The sequence below is a fragment of the Zea mays genome, chromosome 2 (assembly GCF_902167145.1).
Source record: "Zea mays cultivar B73 chromosome 2, Zm-B73-REFERENCE-NAM-5.0, whole genome shotgun sequence".
In the NCBI taxonomy this organism is placed as follows: Eukaryota; Viridiplantae; Streptophyta; class Magnoliopsida; order Poales; family Poaceae; genus Zea; species Zea mays.
The window spans coordinates 87,270,848-87,293,091 of NC_050097.1; the positions used below are offsets into that span (position 1 = coordinate 87,270,848).

Here is a 22,244-nt window from a genome sequence, read left to right on the forward strand (position 1 = left end):
GTGGGAAGAGATATTTCCCAATGTCCTTCTTCAAAGCGCTGCCTCTGAAGGCTCTGATCACTGCCCCCTGCTTCTTGGCATTAAGAGACAATAAAATGGGTAAAAGACGATTTTGTTTTGAAGCCTTTTGGTCCAAGTTGGAGGGATTCCATGATGTTGTCCAAGAGGTTTTCGAATCTGTGACAGCTGTAAATTGCCCTTTTATGACTTTGGACTTGAAGTTAAAGGCTACAGCTAGGAAGTTGCAATCTTGGAGTGAGAAGCATGTGGGACATGTGAAGTCTCAGGGCTTGTTCGCTTTGTTCGGAACGGATCTTCTGGAATTGTTCCACCTGGAATGTTAGTTTTATTTATATTAAAACTGATCACCTGAATAGTTCTAGGTCCTAATCCTAGCTAACCGAACGGGCACTCAGTTGGCTCTAGCAAGAGAAATTCTCCATAGACTAGAAATAGCGCAGGATAGTAGATCCTTGTCCTTGGCTGAAATCTGGCTAAGAAATATGCTGAAAAACACTCCATGTTTTTATCATCGCTTCCGCGTACCATTGCAAGATCGAGATCAAGAATTTCATGGCTTAAAGAGGGGGATGCTAACACCAAACTCTTTCATATGCATTCTCGACATCGAAAAAGGAAGAGTTTTGTTGCACGGCTGATGAATGGAGATCATATCCTCACTAGTCATGATGAAAAAGCGGTTGTGGTGGACAGTTTCTATGCCAAGCTAATTGGTGAATGTGGGGATAGGGAGCAGACTATTGACTTGGACTCTTCAAAAACCGGTTGTGGTGGACAGTTTCTATGCCAAGTCTTGGAGGCGTTGCATATGCCAACTTATAATCTGGCACATCTTGAAGTTTGGAATACAATCAGGAGTTTACCTAATGACAAGGCCCCAGGTCCCGATGGTTTCACTGGGCGCTTCTATAAACCTTGTTGGAACATTATCAAGGTGGACCTTATGGCAGTTGTTTCCGCGGTTTGGAACAGGAAGTTTGACAACTTTGGCTTGTTGAACTCGTGCTACATTACTTTGATCCCGAAGCAGGATGGGGCTGTTCATGTCAAAGATTTTAGGCCAATCAGTTTAGTGCATAGTGCTGCAAAGTTGATTACAAAATTATTGGCCAACCGGTTGAGTCAAAGGTTGAATGATATGGTTTCTCTGATTCAGAGTGCCTTCATTAAGGGATGTTTCATTCAGGACAATTTCATGTTGGTCCAACAAACTGCTAGATTATTTCATCAATAAAAAAGGCCACGTCTTCTCCTAAAGCTTGATATTACTAAGGCTTTTGACTCGGTTTCTTGGCCTTTTCTCATCGAAGTTATGAAGCATCTTGGCTTTAGACAAGTTTGGAGGGGCATCATTTGTGGGCTTCTATCCTCATCTAGCACTCAGGTGCTTCTGAATGGCATTCCGGAAGGACCTATTGAGCATCGGAGATGACTCCAACAAGGGGATCCTCTCTCCCCCATGCTTTTTATCCTAGTAATGGATGTTCTTGGCCTACTGTTTTCTAGAGCTGAACACGCAGGTCTGCTCATGGATCTTTCTCCCAGAACCAATTTACATCGGGTATCTATGTATGCAGACGATGTGGCACTTTTCTTGCATCCATCTGCTGCGGAAATTACTATTACTCTACATATATTACATCTTTTTGGTGAAGCTTCAGGTCTCCGCAACAACGAACAAAAGCCTAGTGTTTATCCCATTCAATGTGGGGATGTGGAGTTGGAAGTGGTTCAGGGCCTCCTCCCATGTGACATCTCAACTTTTCCTTGTAAAGACCTGGGACTGCTGTTGTCCCTGAAAAATCTCACCAAGGATTAGGTGCAGCCTATTGTGGATAGAATTGTTGATCAACTCCTAGGATGGAAAGCAGCTTTGATGACAAGAGCTGCCAGAAAAGTGCAAGTTCAATATGTGCTTACTGGATTGCTTATATATCTCGCTATGGCGGTAAATATCAAGGCTATCAAGGCTATCGACAAAATTAGAAGAGGATTCTTATGGAGGGGGCGCAAGGAAGTCAGAGAAGGGCACTACTTGGTTGCTTGGGGCAGAGTTTGTACACCCCTCCAGCTGGGCGGTCTTGCCATTTCTAGTCTTAAGGAGCTTAGTTGGGCCCTGCGCATGCGGTGGCTTTGGCTCCAAAAGACTGAGCCTAGCCGACCATGGTGCAGCCTACCTATCCAAGTGCCGGACAAAGCAAGGGCTTCCTACTCGATGGTGTTAACTTCAAAGGTTGGTAATGGGGCTAATACTTTGTTTTGGACTGATAAATGGATTCATGGGCAGAAAATTGCAGATCTAGTACCTAGATTATTTGATGTCATTCCAAAAAGAATCACTAACAGAAGAACGGTTCAGGAGGCGTTGACATAAAGATGGATCTCAGATATCACAGGAACTCTTTCTGTGGGGTCTTAGTGGATTATCTTCATCTTTGGAATCTGATTTCAGATTTTGAGCTGCTACCAGATGTGGAAGATAAACATATATTCAGTATTGCTGCAAATGGGGCTTATTCTGCTAAGGCTGCATATGAAGGGTTGTTCATTGGGTCTGTTCATTTCAGTCACTATGAAAGAGTTTGGAAAACTTGGACCCCCCTCCAAATGCCACTTCTTCCTTTGGCTGACGACGCTAAATAGGCGTTGGACAGCTGATAGGTTGGCAAAGAGAGGACTAGACCACCTAGAGAGGTGTCCTTTATGTGATCAGGATTCTGAAACTTTGGATCACATTCTGGTTTCTTGTGTTTTCGCGAGGGGATTTTGGTTCCTGTTGATGCGCCAGTTTAGATTGCATAGTCTTGCTCCTATACCTGGTACTGAGTCTTTTATGGGATGGTGGGAGAAGATTGACAAAAGTTCTGGAGATATAGCTGAGGGGTCTCGATTCTCTTATTGCCTTGGGCGCCTGGATTCTTTGGAATCACCGGAATAGAATTGTATTTCATGTATTATCTCCTAGTGTTTCCGCAGTTGTGGGAAATGGCGGGAGCTAAGTGTCTCTCCTTTCTTGCAGCCACCACCAGTGTCTCTTAGCTGCTCGTTGTAGGGTTGTAATTGTTTCTTCTAGGATCATGGATAGTTTCCTTTTTCTTTGTTTTAAACCTCCTTAGGAGGGTATTCGTGTACCGGGGTCTATTTTGGACCTTTTTTCTTCTTAATATATTGATGTGCAGTTCTCCTGCGCGTTCGAGAAAAAAAAGATGGATGGAGTAATATGGAAGAATGGTAATATATTTTGTTAGTTTCATGAAAGATAAAGAAAAGAAAAAAGAATAGCCCAGCCAGCCCAAATTAGCCCACCTGGCCCATTAAAATTAGGTTAAGCCCATTTAATCACTCCCTCCCAGCCTTCTCCCCTTCTCCCAGCCGCACCAAGGCACCAACCGCCTCCCTCTCGCCCTCTCACAGCATTCTCTCTCACATCGCTCTCTCTCTTTCCCAGATGCTTCTCCCTCTCTCCCAGCCGCACCAGCGCCTCCCTCTCTCCCAGCCGCTGATGTCGTGTCGCCCTCCGCCGCTTTCCGCCCGTCGCCGCTACAGCCGGCACGCTGAAGCTCCCACCCGCCTTAGACTCTAAAGCAAGGCGAGGAGGACGCCTTACGTCCCCGACTCGCCTTACCGCCTAGGCGATGCCTTGACAACTATGGTGTTGTTTATGGATAGAGCTTCAGCTTTGGAGTGTGGCCAAGGCACGAGGCATCCCTTACCTTGATGCCCATGAGCAAACTAGTGGCCAGTCCCAGAGATTGCATGTTGTTGGTCATGGTCAAGTTGAGTTGTGTTTGAAGGTCATGGTCAAGTCAAGTTGAGTTGTGATTAAGTGAGCATGGTGTGTTGTATGGGTTTCTAACCCCCTTTTTTCTTCTTAATATAATGATACAGAGCTCTCATGTGTGTTCAAAAAAATAGTATCCAGAGGGTAAGACAACCCTCGAGTATTGTATTAAGAAGAAGACCTCACGCAAGTCCAGAAAACCCTCAAACCCATGTTCCACTCACACACAACGGCATTATATCCCATGTGAAAATGACCACGACCGAGCCTTAGACCTATGCATTGGTGTGGGACTGACGACGGAAATTTTTTTACAACATCCTAGAATTCGCTCCCACAAGGAGTCAAACTTAGGACCTGAGGAGTGCTACTCAAACCACCTAACCAACTTAGGTAGAGGTTCTTTCGCAATATCGTATTATATCATAGGACAATCTTCAGGCATACTCTTTTGGCTTTATTTAAATAGATTTTAGATTATCTAGCATTGTTAACACGTTGAAAAGTTATAACTTTTTTCTAAAACACACAAGAGAGTTGTGTATCTTTGTATTAAAGAGAGAAGAAAAGGTCCCTTAAAGCACCCTTACATTATCCACTCTTTGAGAGTAGGCAGTAAGGCAGACCAGCGATGTAAGGCGTCATCCTCGCTTTACCCCGACACCTAAGGCGGGTGGAAAAGTGCTCGCGCCGCCCACGGCGAGGAGGGGAAGACGATCGTGCTGAGAAGAAAGCGGTCGCGGCACGGGGAAGGGAAAGCGATCATGCTAGATAAGGTGTCGCACGCGCCGGGCAAGGTTTTAAAGTCGTCCGACTAATCACGATTAGTCGGTCTTATCGCTAGAGCGAGCTTGATTAGGGTCTCCGACTCGACTAGAGCGACTAGGAAGCGATTAGTGGTCCTAGTCGCCGACCAATCGCGACTAGTCGTCCGACTAGGCGTAATGGTCGACTAGTTGTGCCTGTTTTGGGGCACTAATCTGGTCTCTGTTACATGGGTCGGCCCACTATTTGTGCAGCACAAACATTGTTTTGCCCTACCTGTACCAATACGGTACACACATTACACAGCGACAATCGCGTGTACGCCCTTCTCCAGTGTGCCATCCCTTCTCCATCGCCGCCACCTTCCTCTCCTTTTTTTCTCGAACGCGCAGGAGAACTACGCCCCATTATATATTAAGTAGATATAGAAAAGGTCTATAGAAGACCCAAAAAACAAAAAAAATCAAAAAAAAACTCCTTACGTAGGCCAGACAGGCATACAAAAAGAGATCCATCAGGAAATCAAAACAGACTACTTGATCCTCCCTAAGGCTCTACCAAGGGTGCAGCCAAATGAGCGAGACCCTTTGCTCCATCTACTTCACATCTTTCCTCATCATTAGCTCCCAAAATGATGAGAGTCAAGGCCCTTTTTGGTAAGACCATAGACTGCTCCCCTTACCTCTTCCCACCAACCCAGGAAGGAGTTTGCAGCCGGCTATGGTGCAAGAGAATGAAGACCAAATTACCTGAATAAAAGCTACCAAAATTCTCTTGAGAAGGAGCATTTCACAAGAAGGTGGTCCAAAATTTCTTCCTCTTGGTCACATAAGAGACACTTCTTCGGGTGATTCAAGCCTCGTTTTGCCAACCTATCAGTTGTCCAACACCACTTTTGGGCAACAAACCATATGAAAAAACGACATTTTGGAAAGGCTCAAGACTTCCAAATTCTTTTATAATGACCAAATGTCACAGATCCCAGGAACAAACCTTCATATGTAGATTTGGCTGAGTATGCACCATTTGGAGCAATACTGAAAATATGCTTATCCTCAACCTCAGGCTGCAGCTCAAAACCAGAAATCAGATCCCAAAGCTGAAGGTAATCTGTAAAAACACCCACTGACAAAGCTCCTTTGATATCAGAAATCCATTTGGTGCTAACAATTGCAAAACAACCTTGGGAACAGATCTGCAATTCTTTTTCCATGCAGCCATTTATCCTTCCAAAATTTGGTATTTGTTCCATCCCCTACTTCAGTGATCACCACTTCAGAAAAGAAAAACTCTAGCCTTTTTAGGAACTTGTATGTGAAGGCCAAACCAGGGGCGAGAATGATCAGTCTTTTGTAGCCAAAGCTATCTCATTCGAAGTGCCCAACATAATTCTGGAAAACTAGAAATACCAAGCCCACCAAACTCCAGGGGACGGCAGACTTTTCCCTAAGCAACAAGACAATGACCACCTCTACTTTGTGGCCTCTCCATAGAAAACCCCTTCTAATTTATCAATAGCATCCAAATCCCACTATGGGATATCCACAGCCATAGCTAAATACACAATCATGCTTAAAAGAACATGCCGAACTTGAACTCTTCTTCCAGCCCTTGTCATCAAGCCGACCTTCCAATTAGGAAGCTCATCAGCTATCTTATCAACAATTGGTTGGAACTGATGCCTAGACAACTTGTGTAAGGATAAAGGGGGCCCCAAATAACGGCAAGGAAAGGTTGAAATTTCACATGGCATCAAGTTTTGGACTTCGAGCTGAACCTCATCAGAGCATCTGATAGGATACACATTTGACTTTTGCACATTATTATGCAACCCAGAGGCATCTCCAAAACAGTTGTAGAATGTTAAGAGTAAGATCTATGTCTGCTGGTGTTGGACACAAGAAAAGGACCACATCATCAGCGTACATAGAAACTCGATGGAGCTTTTTTCTACTAGAAACTAGCTGAAGCAAACCATCTTTCTCTGCCTTTGTAAACATGAAGACAAGGACGTCCATAACTAAAATAAAAAGCATGGGTGAAAGGGGGTCTCCCTGACGGAGTCCCCTCCGATGCTTAATATGGCAACCTGGAAAGCCATTCAACAGAATCTGTGTAGAGGAGGTAGCCAGCACCCCACATATCAAATCTCTCCAAATTTGCCCAAAACCCAACTTCTTCATTACCTCAATCAAAAACGAAAATCTCTCCAATATTGTCCAAAACCCGTCTTCTTCATTACCTCAATCAAAATAGAAAATCTCTCCAAATTTGCCCAAACCCCGGCTTCTTCATTACCTCAATCAAAAAAGAAAATATCTCCAAATTTGCCTAAAACCCTAAACCCTAATCCATAAACAACACCATAGTTGTCAAGGCAACCTCCTCTACACAGATTGGGGTAATGAAAAAACCCTCCTCTCCTACCGCCATGTTGTGCTCCGGCGGCCCTCTACATATGCTCCTGAAGTCATGACCTCCTGTTATAGTCACTGACAACATCATACAAGTTTCGCATTCTAATAATTATTGGAGTTGAAATCAGTGTGCTGTTGTATAATCCAAGGCAAGTGATCTTTACTTTTTACTTTTAGTGAAAACATGTTTGTGCAGCTATATTTGTTGAGGCCCATCCTATTGCTATGACCTGTTGGCCTCTATATATAATCTCCACAGCCCTATGGACTAATCATCCTTCGTCATATCCAAAGGTAACATGGTACCAAAGCACCCTAATCCCACCCGTTTTTTTCGACCGCCACCACCCTCGACGTCGTCTGCGCCAGCCGCCGTTGCGGCCTCCCGTCAACGGCAGTCCTTCCCCGCCGCCCGTCACCACCACCGACGTCATCTGCACCAGTCGTCGTCGCGGCCTCCTGTCCGCGGCAGACATTCCCCGCCGTCGTCCCGTCGCGACCTCCCGTCCACGGCCATCCGGCCCACAGTCATCCCCTCAGCGCGCATCGCTCTTCTCTCCGTCGGCGTGCAGTACTCGACAGGTGGATCTTCTCCGGCGCTCGTCTCCAACAGAGGTCGGACACGTCTGCCTCCACTAAGATCTGCAGCGGCCACATCCTGTCATGCCGGTGTTCGTCTCCTTCGCCTAGCGTCCATCTCGTCCAAGTTGTCTCCTCAGTGTCGTCCGGACTTCGCCTAACGCTGCAGCAGGCCTGGCGGACGTTTTCTTTGCCTAGGTACGTCGTTCGCATCTGCTGGAGGCTCCTGCACCTTCATCGACTTGAACCGCTGGGCACTATGTCGTCTTACTGTACACCTTGTCGCCTGGTTGATGGGCTGATAGTTATTGGTTGGATCTGGCCTGCCTTTGGTGATTTTGGTACAAAGTTCTATGTTCATTGAGTTCATTTCTCATCACTATGTTAGTCAATACTATAGTTGTCAATATTGTGCTTCATGGGCATAACTACCCTGAGTGGGCCTTTTGTGTTCAGACTGCATTGAGAGGTCATGGTTTACTGTTTCACCTAACTGAAGCTCCACTAGTTCTTGCTGATGATCGGAGCAATGTTGCAGCGATCAGAACATGGCAAATTAATGATGGCAAAGTTATGGTTGCAATGGTCAATAGTGCCAAACCATATGTGATAATGAGTTTATCAAAATTCACAACTGCTAAAGATATTTGGTCACATTTGAAGGAACGCTTTGTTCAGGATAGTGGTGCACTGTTACACACCCTTATGTAGCAAACTCGTAACATTGAGCAACATGATATGTTTATTGATGAGTATTACTTAGCTTTTGATCGTCTGATGGGGACATTGATCTCTATGGTGCCTGCTTGTATAGTTGTTTCATGTCTTGCTCATCAGTTTATTAAGGGTCTGTTTGGTTGGGTTGTGGCTGTGAAAAAAACTGTTGTGGGTTGTGAGCTGTGAAAAAGCTGTTGTGGGCTGTGAGCTGTTAAAAAGCTAAAAACCAAATGGTGGAAACCACTAAAAGCCGCTAAAAGTTCTTCCATATATATTTTCACAGTTTCATCCAAAAGCCAGTAAAAGTAGGTCCAAAGGGTCCTATTAAACCTTTTTCTCCTTAATATATATTCGTGCAGTTTTCTTGCGCTTTCGAGAAAAAGGTGATTTTAGTTTTGTACTGCGAGAAAGTCGACTTTAAAAAAAGGTGTTTCCTGAATCAAGCCCTTTGGTTTGGCTTTTAGGGTGCAAAAGTTAAAGCCAAAAACCAAACCAAACACACCCTAAGAAATTCTTCACCTACAGATTTTTTATGGGAGTTCGACCTAAGTTTGATACTCTTCGTGCCCGATTGTTAAATACTTTTGACGCTCTCACCATGGTTAAGGCGTTGTCTGAATTACTTGCTGAAGAGACTCGTCTTAAGTCTATGTATTCTCCTGTTGGTGAGGGTCCTCACAGTGTATTGGCTGTTGTTAAGAAACTCAGGCGTCCCACTTTTTAGCCTCGTGAGCATTGCAAACAGACCACTCACCGCTCTAAACACTGCTTTGTAAAGTTTTCGGAGAAGCTAGTTGATTTTCGAGCTCGTCGGGTTGCTCCTGGTCGTGGTCGTGGTACTGGACATCCTCCTAGAGGCTTAGTCGTTGATGCTGCTACTTCAATACTTCATCCAATGGTGCATCATCCTTATCTTGGGTTCTTGACTCCGGAGCTTTCTTCCATGTAACATCTGATCAGTCACAATTGGAACTACTACACGTGTCATTGCTGGTGCTTCTATTCAGACTGTCGATGGTACTTTATGCCCCGTCACTCACCAGGGTTCTCTTTCCAATTCTCATTTTATTGTCACCAATATTTTCTTTGCACCTACGTTATCCATGGATCTTTCAGTGGGACAAATTATAGACTACAATTGTTTTGTTGGATTTGATGACTCATCTTGTTTTGTACAGGATCGTCGCACAGGGGATGTGTTTGGGACTAGTCGTCACCGTAAAGCTGCTCCTGGTTTGTACATCTTGGATACCTTGCGCCTTCCTTCATCTACTACCACTTTGAGTCATGTGCTCTCTGCTGCATTAGCATCTGTTGCGTCATTTGCACATTGGCACCATCATCTTGGTCATCTATGTGGATCTCGTTTGTCTACTCTAATAAAATTAGGTTGCTTAGGTCATACATCTGTCGAGTCTAGTTTCCAGTGTAAAGGTTGTCATCTTGGAAAACAAATACAACTTCCATATTTCCCTAGTAACTCATTATGCTAGACCTTTTCATTTGATTCACTCAGATGTTTGGGGACCTGCACCTTTTGTTTCAAAAGGTGGTTATAAATATTATGTCATTTTTATGCATGATCATTCTCATTATACTTGGATTTACTTTATGAAACGTAGTTGTGAGTTGTTTTCCATTTACAAATATTTTACTTCCATGATTTACACGTAGTTTCCTGCTTCCAATAAAAAAATTGATCAGACTCTGGTGGTGAATTTTTATCTAATAATTTTTGACATTTCTTGACCTCGGAGGGTACACTTGCTCAACTTTCTTGTCCTGGTGCTCATGCACAAAGTGGTGTCGCTGAACGGAAACATCGACATGTCATAGAGACTGCACGCACTTTGTTGATATCATCTTTTGTTCCTTCGCAGTTTTAGGGTGAAGCTATTTCTACGGTGGTTTATCTCATTAATACACACCCGTCATCAAAACTCTTTGGCAAAACACCTGGTGAAGTTCTATTTGGGACTTCTCCACGATATGATCATCTTCGAGTTTTTGGATGCACATGTTATGTCTTGTTAGCACCCTGCGAACAGACTAAATTGATTGTTCAATCTATTGAGTGTGTTTTTCTTGGCTACAGTCCTGAATATAAAGGCTATCGATGTTATGATCCGTCTAGGGGTGGGCGTTCGGGTTACTCGAAAATTTGGGGTCGGGTAATTCGGGTATTTAAAATTTCGGGTTTTGAGAATCGATACCCGAAATTACAACAGGTTTTACAATACCCGAAAATTCGGGTACCCGGAATTTCGAGTTTGGGTTCGGGTATTCCCGAACTACCCGAACTGTTGTGTCGGCTTCATAAAAACATACACCCTATTAAATTAGTATAAAAATACAGTTTGAATAATGATATACATGGACATTTAAAACACAAGCAATCTACAATCACAAAATATGCACACTTACACATAATTATAGATGTACAAATTAATAATTAAGCATGACAATGAGTACATGACACATGAAAGTTCGGGTAATTCGAGTACCCGATTGTGATACCCGAATTACCGAAATAAATTCGGGTTTTGAAAGTTGCTACCCGAAATTCCCGAATAAAATTCAGGTTTCGGGTATTTCGGGTTCGGGTTCCGGGTTACGGGTTTTTTTGCCCAGCCCTAGATCCGTCTTCTCGTCGCATTCGTATTTCACGGGATGTGAGTTTTAATGAACATAAACCCTTCTTCCACAACTCGTCCACCAGCTCATATTTTCCCAAAGAATCCACCTCCTTCCTATGTCTTCCCCCCATTCATGATTCTTCATCTGTGCCACAGTCTTCTCCTTATAACCACACCAAATGTTCTTATTCCCATTACACCACCGCTCACTTCCCCATCTTCATCTTACTCCTCTAAACCACCAGTCACCCAAACATATATATGTTGTTCCCGCTCTATTGTCACGACTAGTCCTGATGCAGATACTTGTACTAACAATATTGAGTCACCTGTTGTTTTTAATCAGGGATATTGTCTTCGAGACCGTGGAAACATTGAACCTCCAGATCACTATGGTTTTCCACAGGCTGCTACAGTAATTGTTGAACCATCTTCTTATCATTGAGGCTTCTAGTATCCCTGAGTGGCAGCTTGCTATGCTTGAGGAATTGTCTGCTCTTGAACGCACGGGCACGTGGGATATTGTTCCTTTACCATCTAATGTTGTACCCGTCACATGTAAATGGGTCTTTCGAGTTAAGATAAAGTCAAATGGTTCCATTGAGCGCTACAAATCTCGTCTCGTGGCTCATGGTTTCCAGCAGACTCAAGGGCTTGATTATGACGAGACTTTTGCACCAGTTGCTCATATGACTATTGTTCGTAAATTAATTGTTGTTGCAGCCTCATCCTTTTGGACTATCTCTCAGATGGATGTCAAAAATGCTTTTCTTCATGGTGATCTGCATGAAGAAGTTTATATGCATCCACCTTCTGGCGTTAATGCACCCTCAGGGCATGTTTGTCGCCTTCGACGTGCCTTACATGGTCTGAAGCAGGCTCCTCGTGACTGGTTTGAGAGATTCATTTCTATAATCAAGGATGTTGGTTTCCCTTCTAGTGATCATGATCCAGCATTATTTATTCATACATCCCCAAAAGGTCGTACTATACTATTATTATATGTGGATGACTTGCTGATTACAGGTGATGATTCTGAGCATATTTCTCAAGTCAAGAAGCACCTTAGCAAAGAATTTCAGATGTCTGATTTGGGTCCTCTTAGTTATTTTTTGGGTATTGAGGTCCTACAGACCAGAAAAGGATTTTATTTATCACAGTCCAAGTACATCCAACAACTTCTTCATCGTTCTGGTATTACAGATACTCACACTCCTGCGACACCAATGGATATTCACTTGCAACTTCGTCCGACTGATGGGACACCTTTAGAGGATTCATCTTGATATCGTCGTATTGTGGGCAGTCTTGTTTACCTTACAATCACCAGACCTGATATTGCTCATGTTGTTCAAATTTTGAGTCAGTTTGTATCTGCTCCTACCTCAGTTCATTATGGTCATTTGCTTCGTTTGTTGAGATATTTACAGGAACGAGATCTAGATGTTTACTTTATGTTGCTGACAGTTTCATGCTTAACTCTTGTTGGAAACCCTAACCCTAAGACAGGGTTGCGTGTTGTATTTAAAGACTGAGTTAGTTGGGCCTGGCCCATTACATAGGGGTGAGAGGGTAATTACACGGGTTAGACCCCAAACCCTAAACGGGTACTCTAACAAGTCTAATGCCACCTGGGCACGTGATCCTACTGAACGACGCCCCGTCACAGGTTACTGTATTCTTCTTGGATCCTCTCCTGTTACATGGAATCCAAGAAGCAAGCAACCATTTCTCGCTCTAGTACTCAAGCAAAACTTCGAGCTCTTGCCACCACTACTGCTGAAATTATTTGGCTGAGACGGCTCTTGGCTGATCTTGGTGTATCTTGTGATAGTCCAACACCTCTTTTATGTGATAACATGGGTCCTATACAAATTGCTCATGATCCTGTGAAGCATGAACTTACTAAACATATTGGTGTTGATGCATCATTCACTCGGTCTCATTGTCATCAAAAGACTATTGATCTTCAATATGTGCCTTCAGAATCTCAATTCGCTGATTTCTTCACCAAAGCGCAAACCAGAGCTGAACATCACTTTCACTTTATCAAACTCAATGCTTCAGATCCTCCACTTCCACCTTGAGTTTGAGGGAGGTGTTAAGGCCCATTAGGCCCATCCTATTGCTATGGCATGTTGGCCTCTATATATAATCTCCACAGCCCTATGGACTAATCATCCTTCGTCATATCCAAAGGTAACAATATTGTAATATTGTCAATAGATCTGCAGTCCTGCTACAGCTACACACACACATGGTCCTGTTGTAGGTACGACTATAGGATGACTAGGAGCCGACTAGGCTCAACTAATCAAGCAAATCGATGACTAATCACGATTAGTCACCTTATCAGTGCTCAGGCAGCTAGAGTCGACTAGCTGACTTTAAAACCTTGGCACCGGGGAGGGAAAGGCGGCGGCCACACCGGCAGGTGTCACTGCCAATGGCCTGGAAGGCGTGCCCAGAGCAGAGTCCACCGCCGTAGGCGATGGGAAAGAGGGGGAGGAAGAGGATTGGCATCTTCCATGGCGAAGAGTGGTCGGCGATGGCGTAGAGACGTCTCTTCCATGGCGAGCAGTCGGTGGCAGCGTAGAGGGGGTGTGGGGAGGTGGGGAGGAAATAACTGGCTGAATACCTAGGAGTGGGGAAAGTTAACCTAACATTGATGTGCTTGTTGGGCTGTAACTTTTTTCTTTTTCTTTTCTATGTCTTTTTCTCTTCTTATATTTTAAAAATAATTAAGGTATCACCTCGCCTTACGCTTACTGCTTAAAAGGTAAAAAGGGGCATCGGTCGCCTTGACACCTTAAAACTATGGTAGGAACACATTGAAAGGAATCATCCGAGCAAAAGAAAACATTAAAAAGTTATATAACTTAGAACAGCTATATAGTATTAGATTTTTGTATGGCGCCCTCAACATTCAGATCGTTGTCTACAATCGCTATGATTTGTTTTAATGGAAGTTGTCTTCAAAAATTTATAAAGTGCAGTGATTAAAATTTCCTGCCACGCACTGGAATGCGTCTTTGACGGTCTCCAAATTTTATGGGATAGCTGATTTTATTTGAATGCTGCCTCAGATGGGTTTCCATTGCTTTGCTAAGGTTCAGTCATAACTGAGTTTATTGAGATGGTATTTCTGATGGCTCCAGCACTTGCTCATGTTCAGTGATAATTTATTTTATTGCAATGCTATTCCTGATAGTTTCCAAAACTCTCCGCTTCAATAGTGTACACACTTGAGTTGCTACCTTATTCTGTATCACAAAAAATATTGAACACTCGATAGGCTGAATGTTTGGAGTGTTAGTTCCCTTTAGTCTCTTTCCGAAGTTCGTCGAGCCGACGGAATTAAATTTCCAGATATCCAGGACACTAGCCCACCTGGCACAAAAACTGCTCTCATAATATTATGATCATGTAATTACATTTCCTTCCCAATAGTCCAACGAAAAACAACCACTATGTGCATTCTATATCGAAGTTATAAATCACAAATGTGGTAAAGTGGTCCAACCTGATTTTGCAAAATCTAAGGTTCTCTAAAGTTTGTCGGGTTTTTTTCTGTGGTGCTTTTTTGTGTGTTTTGGAGTCTGGAAAAAGCACTTCACCTCTTTCCTTTGTACTTCTATCTCCTTATTGAAATGACACGCAGTTCTCCTATGCAGTTCGAGAAAAGAAAAACTATGTCCAGAAGAACAATATCAGGTGTCATATTGCATCAAATTGAAAAAGAAAGCAAATGAACCAAGAATTATCTGCTTCCCAAAGGAGTGAAAAGTGATTGGACTAAAAAATACAAAAAGAAGAAAGAAAAAGGCATGCACCTCGGTAATTAAATCTGGACGGATAGATTGTTGAAGGGCCGAGAGCGTTCCATTTTTTCCATGCCCAGAACAACACACCTGAAACACCCAATATTATCACAAAGGAAGAAAATTAAATGAAGGACGACAAAGACTGTACAGCTACAGTATTTAAACTATGAAATCGTGACAGATTTATTTTTTTAGTTCATTGCCTGTAGCCCTGTACAGCAACAAAGATTTGATGTGAACAATGGTAACCAGAGTAAAATTATGAATCACTTCAATCAGGAGGTACAGGAAGGCAGCGGAATCTATCCCTAGAACTCCAGGCATTTCACATGACACTTATGAATCTTACGGAGATGGACGAGGTTATTACTGAGGAGGTGTGGAACACTATTAAGACCATGTCGTCTGATAAAGCACTAGGGCCAGATAGTTTTACCGAGCATTTTTACAAAGCGGATTGGCAGATTATTAAGGTAGATTTCATGGCTGCCATTAGCAGAGTTATGCAAGGAGATGTTAGCCGGTTATACTTCCTTAATTCAGCTTAGATCACTCTTTTACAAAGTTGCCTAATGATATCGAGGTCAAGGACTTCTGCCCCATAAGCTTAATTCATAGTTTTGCCAAAATAGTGACCAAACTATTGGTGAATCGGCTAGCCCAAAGATTACACAGTTTGGTTTCTTCTAGTCAAAGTGCTTTTGTCAAGGGAAGGTGTATTCATGGTAATTTTATGCTGGTTCAAAATACTGCCAAGGCGCTACATTTTCAGGAGGCTAAGGTGCTTATTAAACTTGATATTAGTAAGGCATTCGACGTTTCTCTGTTGGAAGTTCTTAGATATTTGGGCTTCAGGCCGGTCTGGTGCAAGTGCAATTTGCTTTCCAAGCTGCAGTGCTCTTCCTCCACTAGAGTGCTTCTAAACAGTGAGCCGGGTGATTTAATTTATCACCGGCAAGGCCTCCGCCAAGGAGACCCCGTGTCCCCTATGTTGTGCATATAGTGATGGATGTCCTGAATTCTCTAATTGCCAAGGCTTCAGAGCAGGGACTGCTGCAACCTTTGTTGAATAGGGGCAGTGGGCAAGGCTGTCCCTTTATGCTAATGATGTAGTGATGTTCGTACAACTCCCTGCTGAGGAATTACTGCTGGTCAAAGAAATCGTTAAGGTATTCAGTGAAGCCTCTAATTTCAGGAAGAGCTGTCACTCCTATCAGATGTGGGGATCAAGATTTGGAGGTTGTACGTGTAAGTAGAGGGACTCTAACTCTCATCAAGAGGATGACACTATGAGTTGGGGCAATTTTCTGTTTATTTCCTCAAACACTACACAATGTCATACCGTTAGAGGGGTTGGGGACACATATTTATAGCCCTAGGGGCTGCACTACCACACCTTCTCACACACACTACACAACAGGATTGTCCTCTAGATGCTAAAGAGACTACAGAGGACAGTCAAAAAGCGACTGTTGTCCTCTAGATGCTAAAGCGACTACAGAGGACAGTCAAAAAGCGACTGCTGTCCTCTAGATGCTAAAGAGACTACAGAGGACAGTCAAGCTGTCCTCTAGATGCTAAAGGACTACAGAGGACAGTCAAAAGCAGGCTGTCCTCTAGATGCTCAAGACTTATTCCATCATTCTCCCCTTAAGTCTTGGGCGTCGTCTTGTGAGAAAGTTGGGCCATCCCGGACCTGGAGCAAAGCTCAACAAACTTGATCTTCCCAAGGGGCTTGGTGAGCAGGTCTGCAAGCTGATCCTTGGTGTTGATGTACGCGCCTTGATGCTCCCTTCTGCCAAGCAGTCTCGGATGAAGTGGTATCTCAGCCGGATGTGCTTGCTCCGTTCATGGAACACGGGGTTCTTGGCCAATGCCAGAGCAGACTGGCTGTCCACCCTGAGTTCCACCGCTCCAGTGTCTCTCCCGAGGAGATCACCGAGCAGTCGAGCCAGCCAGAGCGCCTGAGTCGAAGCAGTGGACGCCGCTATGTACTCGGCCTCGCAGCTGGACATGGCCACCACCTGCTGCTTGACCGACTGCCAGCTAATGAGGCACTTGCCGAGGAAGAAGAGGATCCCGCTTGTGCTCTTGCTAGTGTCGATGTCGCCGGCGTGGTCGCTGTCGCTGTACCCGACAAGGTGTGCCTCCCCAGGGCACCTCGGGTAGTAGAGACCGTAGTCGAGAGTCCCCGCAACATAGCGGATGATCCTCTTCACAGCCTGCTCATGCTCCGTCGTCGATCGCTGCAAGAACCGACTAACGTAGCCGACAGAGTATGCCAAGTCAGGTCGTGTGTGGACGAGGTAGCGAAGGCTCCCCACAAGACGTCGGTACTGAGTAGCATCCACCTCCTCCGTCGTGCTGTCGCGACTCAGCTTCAGCCTCTCCTCCATCGGAGTGAGAGCTGGGTTGCAGTCGGTGAGCCCAGCCAGCTCAACAATACGTTTGGCGTAGGCGGTCTGGCGAAGTGTGATCCTGGAGTCTCCCTGGTGCACCTCAATCCCCAGGTAGAAGGAGAGATGCCCCAGGTCACTCATTTGGAAGGTGGCCTTCATCTCTTCCTTGAACGCTGCCACCTCTGCATCCTTGGCGCCGGTGATCACCAAGTCGTCGACGTAGACACCCACCAGCAGGGCATTTTCTCCATTGCCCCGCCGATAGATGGTCGCCTCGTGCGGGCTTGGCATGAAGCCCATCCTCTTGAGCGTGGAATCCAGCTTGGCATTCCACGCCCTTGGTGCCTGTCGCAAGCCGTAGAGGGCCTTGCGCAGGCGCAACACCTTGCCTTCCTTGCCAGGGATCGCAAAACCTGGCGGCTGGTGTACGTAGACCTCCTCCTTTAAGTCGTCGTTAAGAAACGCCGACTTGACATCCATGTGATGAACATGCCAGCCCTCCAGGGCTGCCAGCGCGAGGAGGAGTCGCACGGATTCCATCCGTGCTACAGGGGCGAAGGCATCGTCGAAATCGATCCCCTCCTGCTGCAAGAAATCACGTGCCACCAAGCGAGCCTTATGCTTGACGATGGCGCCGGCTTCATCCCTCTTCAGTTTGAACACCCACTTAAGGGTGATCGCGCGATGACCATGAGGGAGATCAGCGAGCTCCCAAGTGCGGTTCGTCTCAACCGCGTCCATCTCCGACTGCATCGCAGCACGCCAAGCCGCATGTTTCTCGGCCTCCGCGAAAGACCGAGGCTCACCATCGTCGCATGCAAGATGCAACTCTCCTGCCAGAATGCGAGATGCAGGGCCTGGCACCGACGGGTCGAGGAGAAGGCCCTCCACCCTTCGATACCGCAACGGCTCGCCGTCGTAGCACGCGTCGACGTGCTCCTCATCGCGGGACAGAGGGGTCACGAGCTCCACTGGGTCGTGCTCGACACGAGCTGGTGTCGGAGAGGACGTTCCCGGAGAGGGTACCGTCGGTGCTGGAGTACGTGGTGGCGAAGAGCTCGCTGTAGCCGGAGTCGTGGCTGGAGTGCGTGGTGGTGAAGAGCTCGTTGTAGCAGGAGCTGGAGAGTTTGGCGCTGGAGTCGGTGGAGACTTGGGGGCTGGGGTAGACCTGCTCGGAGAAGAGTTGCCTACTCCCCTAGCTCCCTCAAAGTGGACGTACTCGATGGTGAAGTCGTACGTCGGAGTCGTGTCGTCGTCCACCGCCTTGTCCCACGCCCATCCTCGCCCTTCGTCGAACACTACGTCGCGCGCCGTGCGCACACGCTTTGTTCTTGGGTCAAGGATGCGGTAGGCCTTCGAGCCCTCCGCGTAGCCAATGAACACCCCCGGGGTGCTCCTATCGTCGAGCTTGCTGATGTGGCCAAGCTCCTTGGTGAACGCGAGGCAGTCGAAGACCCGTAGGTGAGAGACCGCCGGCTTGCGCCCATGCCAAGCCTCGTACGGTGTCATCCCGTTGAGAGCCTTGGTGGGCGAGCGGTTGAGGATGTAAACCGCTGTCACCACCGCCTCTCCCCAGAAGACAGTTGGCATTCCTCTCTGCTTGAGGAGAGCTCGAGCCATCCCCACAACCGTCTGGTTGCGCCGCTCGACGACGTCGTTCTGCTGCGGGCTGTACGGCGCGGAGTAGTGGCGCTGAACGCCCTCATCCGCGCAGTACGACGCGAACTCAGCCGCCGTGAATTCGCCGCCGTTATCGGTGCGCAGCACGCGCAGCTTGCGGCCGCACTCCGCCTCCGCAGCGACCTGCACACGCCTGATGGCGTTCGCAGCCTCTCCCTTGCTGCCAAGGATCATCACCCACATGTAGCGGGAGAGATCGTCGACGAGCAGCAAGAAGTAGCGTCGTCCTCCTGGTGTGGCTGGTATCACCGGGCCACACAAGTCCATGCACGAGCTCGAGCCTCTCCTTGGCTCGGAAGCTCGACTGCTGGGGAAAGGGGAGTCGTCTCTGCTTTGTCAACACGCAGACATCGCAGAATTGCTCCACATGGTCAAGGCACGGCAGGCCTCGTACCATCTCTTTGGCGCTGAGCCGCTTCAGGGCTTCGAAGTTAAGGTGCCCGAAGCGCTCGTGCCACTGCCATGCCCCGTCGTCTCGACGAGCAGCAAGGCAGCAAGGTTGTGCCACCTTCACATTGAGGATGTAAAGCCGATTTGCACTCCTGCGTACCTTGGCAAGAAGACGACGAGAGGGATCCCAGATCCTCATGACTCCGTGCTCGACCTCCACGCGCGAACCGTTCTCATCCAGCTGTCCCAAGCTGATGATAGAGTTTCTCAACGCGGGGATGTAGTAGACTCCGGTGAGCAGCCTGTGCTCACCAGACGTGGCGGTGAAGACGACTGAGCCGGCGCCCTTGATCTCTACACTGGAGGCGTCCCCAAACTTGACGGAGCCTCGGACGCTAGAGTCAAGCTCGGTGAAGAACTCCCGTCGGTCGGTCATGTGATGAGTGGCGCCGGTGTCGAGGCACCATCCTTCGATCATGTCCTTGTTGGAGCCGTCGCCGAGGAAAGCGCGTGCTTTCGACTCATCAAGGTGGAGGAGTGCCGCTGCGATCGGTGCCGCTGGAGATGGCTCGATGCTTGCATGTGCCAGGAGCAGGGCCTCCTCCTCCGCCTCCGCCTGTGCGACGTTGGCCTGGCCACGTCGTGGCTGCCGACAATCCCTGGCCCAGTGGCCAAGCTTGCCGCAGTTGTGGCAGCCGTCGTCTCGTGCCGGCTTCTTGTTGCCTACGGCGCCGCCTTGGGCACCTCCACGTGCACCACCCTCAGCATGTCCTCGCGCCCCGGCCTGGGCGCCTCCACGCGCCTTGCGCGGCTTGCCGCGTTTGCGGCCTCGTGTCGAGGAGGACTCCCCCTTCTTCTTGTCACCCTGGCAGGCCTCCCACTGCTCCCGAGTGAGATGTAGCTTCCCGCCGATAGTGATAGGCCCAGAGAGAGCCTGTGGTTCGTCGCCGTCGACCACCTTGAGGCGACCAATCGCCTCTTCGATCGTCATCGTGGAGAGGTCTAGCAGAGACTCGATCGAGCGAGCAATCTGCCTGTACTTCTCGGGGATGCAACGGAAGAGCTTCTCAACAGCTCTCTCCTCATCGTAGGTGTCGTCGCCGAACTGCACCATCTTCTGCAACAGAGTGTTGAGGCAGAGAGCAAAGTCATCAACATCCTCACCTGGCTTGAAGGCCAGGTTCTCCCACTCCTTGCGAAGTGCCTGCAGTGTGGTCTTGCGGGCAGGATCGCTGCCGATGCGGGTCGCAGCAATGGCGTCCCAGGCCTCCTTGGCAGTCCGCTTCTGGGAAAGCGAAAACTGCATCTCGGGCGGGACTGCAGCAATGAGGGCATCCAGCGCCCGCCGATCCTCGTGGTAGTCGACGTCGTCGTAACGAACTGCTTCCCACATGTGGCGAACCTGGAGCCGTACCCTCATCACTGCGGCCCACTCGACGTAGTTGGTCTTGGTGAGGGTAGGCCACCCACCGCCGGGACCGATGTCCCTGACAATGGCCTGGGCCATGCGGCGACCATGGTACCGACCCGGGGAGGGAGAACCGCGCCGCCTGTAGAGGCCGCGATCTCCGTCGACTCGGTCGCCGCCGCCGGGAGCACCGCCGACGCGTCTACGCCCGTCTGGGCTGCCGCCGCGTGCGCCCCCGCCTGGAGCGCCGTCAGCGCGTCGGCGCCTATCCGGGCTGCCACCACGCGCGCCCCCATGGGGATGCGCGGTTGCCCACTGTGCCGCCTGCTCTCGCGCTGCTTCCCTCGCCAGCCTGAGCTCTTCGTCGGTGTTGTCGTCGACAGAAGCAGAGCTGCCAGCTCTACTGCCGCGCAGAACCTCGAGCTCTGTTGCCGCCGCACGTGCAGCATCCGCCGCCTCCGCTGCTTCTACTTCCGCTCTCGCCGCTGCCAGTTCCGCCGCCGCCAACCGTGCTGCCCTCGCCGCTGTCGCTGCAGCCGCTGCTGCTGCTCACTCGCGTTCTTGTGCCGCGGCGACCTCGGCCTCCTGCTGGCGCCGCGCACTCGAAGTGGCCGAGCGTAGGGACATGGTGGGCTAGTGAGGGGTCGCTGCGTGTGGAAGAGGCTGTCTCAGACGAAAGGTTGCTCGTCTGAGCAGGATAGGAAGGAACAGTTGGAGCTCTTGCTGCCGACTGAGTGTGGGGAGAGGCGCGGGAAGGAGATGAGCAAGAGATGTTTAGACTGCAGGATAGTTTGGCTCTGATACCAATTGTAAGTAGAGGGACTCTAACTCTCATCAAGAGGATGACACTATGAGTTGGGGCAATTTTCTGTTTATTTCCTCAAACACTACACAATGTCATACCCTTAGAGGGGTTGGGGACACATATTTATAGCCCTAGGGGCTGCACTACCACACCTTCTCACACACACTACACAACAGGATTGTCCTCTAGATGCTAAAGAGACTACAGAGGACAGTCAAAAAGCGACTGTTGTCCTCTAGATGCTAAAGCGACTACAGAGGACAGTCAAAAAGCGACTGCTGTCCTCTAGATGCTAAAGAGACTACAGAGGACAGTCAAGCTGTCCTCTAGATGCTAAAGGACTACAGAGGACAGTCAAAAGCAGGCTGTCCTCTAGATGCTCAAGACTTATTCCATCAGTACGGCAGGTACTTTTTTAATGTGGAGCTTTTTCCTTGTAAATACCTTCGAATGCCGTTGGCAGTGGAAACTAGCCAAGAGAAATTTATATCCGCTCATTGATAAGATTGACCGACTCCCTGGTTGGAAAGCAGCAATTATCATCCTGCTGGAAGAGAGACACTAATAAAATTGGTTCTAACCGCTATTCCAATCTACCAACTCATTGTCATTCAGTAATCAGTACCCCAAGTGGGTGATCAAGGTATTCGACAAGATCAGACGAGGGTTCTTATGGAAGGGAAAGAAAGACATCAAAGGGAGCCATTTAGTTGGATGGCAAAAAATTTGCACCACATGAGCTGGGCAGGCTTGGAATTCATAATCTAGGTGTTGGGTTGGTCACTAAATATGAGATGGCTATGGCTTCACAATGTTAGAGTG

The 22,244-nt window shown here is 47.6% G+C and overlaps 1 protein-coding gene across 3 annotated transcripts in view; it reads right to left on the minus strand.

Moving 5' to 3' along the window:
* The window catches only part of LOC103648775 (probable cleavage and polyadenylation specificity factor subunit 1), a 72,939-nt gene that overhangs the window by 38,030 nt on the left and 12,665 nt on the right, over nt 1-22,244 (minus strand). For all 3 annotated transcript variants that reach the window (XM_020548358.2, XM_020548356.2, XM_020548357.2), the window contains exon 13: nt 14,750-14,827. In XM_020548358.2, the coding sequence (XP_020403947.1) occupies nt 14,750-14,827 (78 nt within the window). The remainder of the gene's footprint in view (nt 1-14,749; nt 14,828-22,244) is intronic.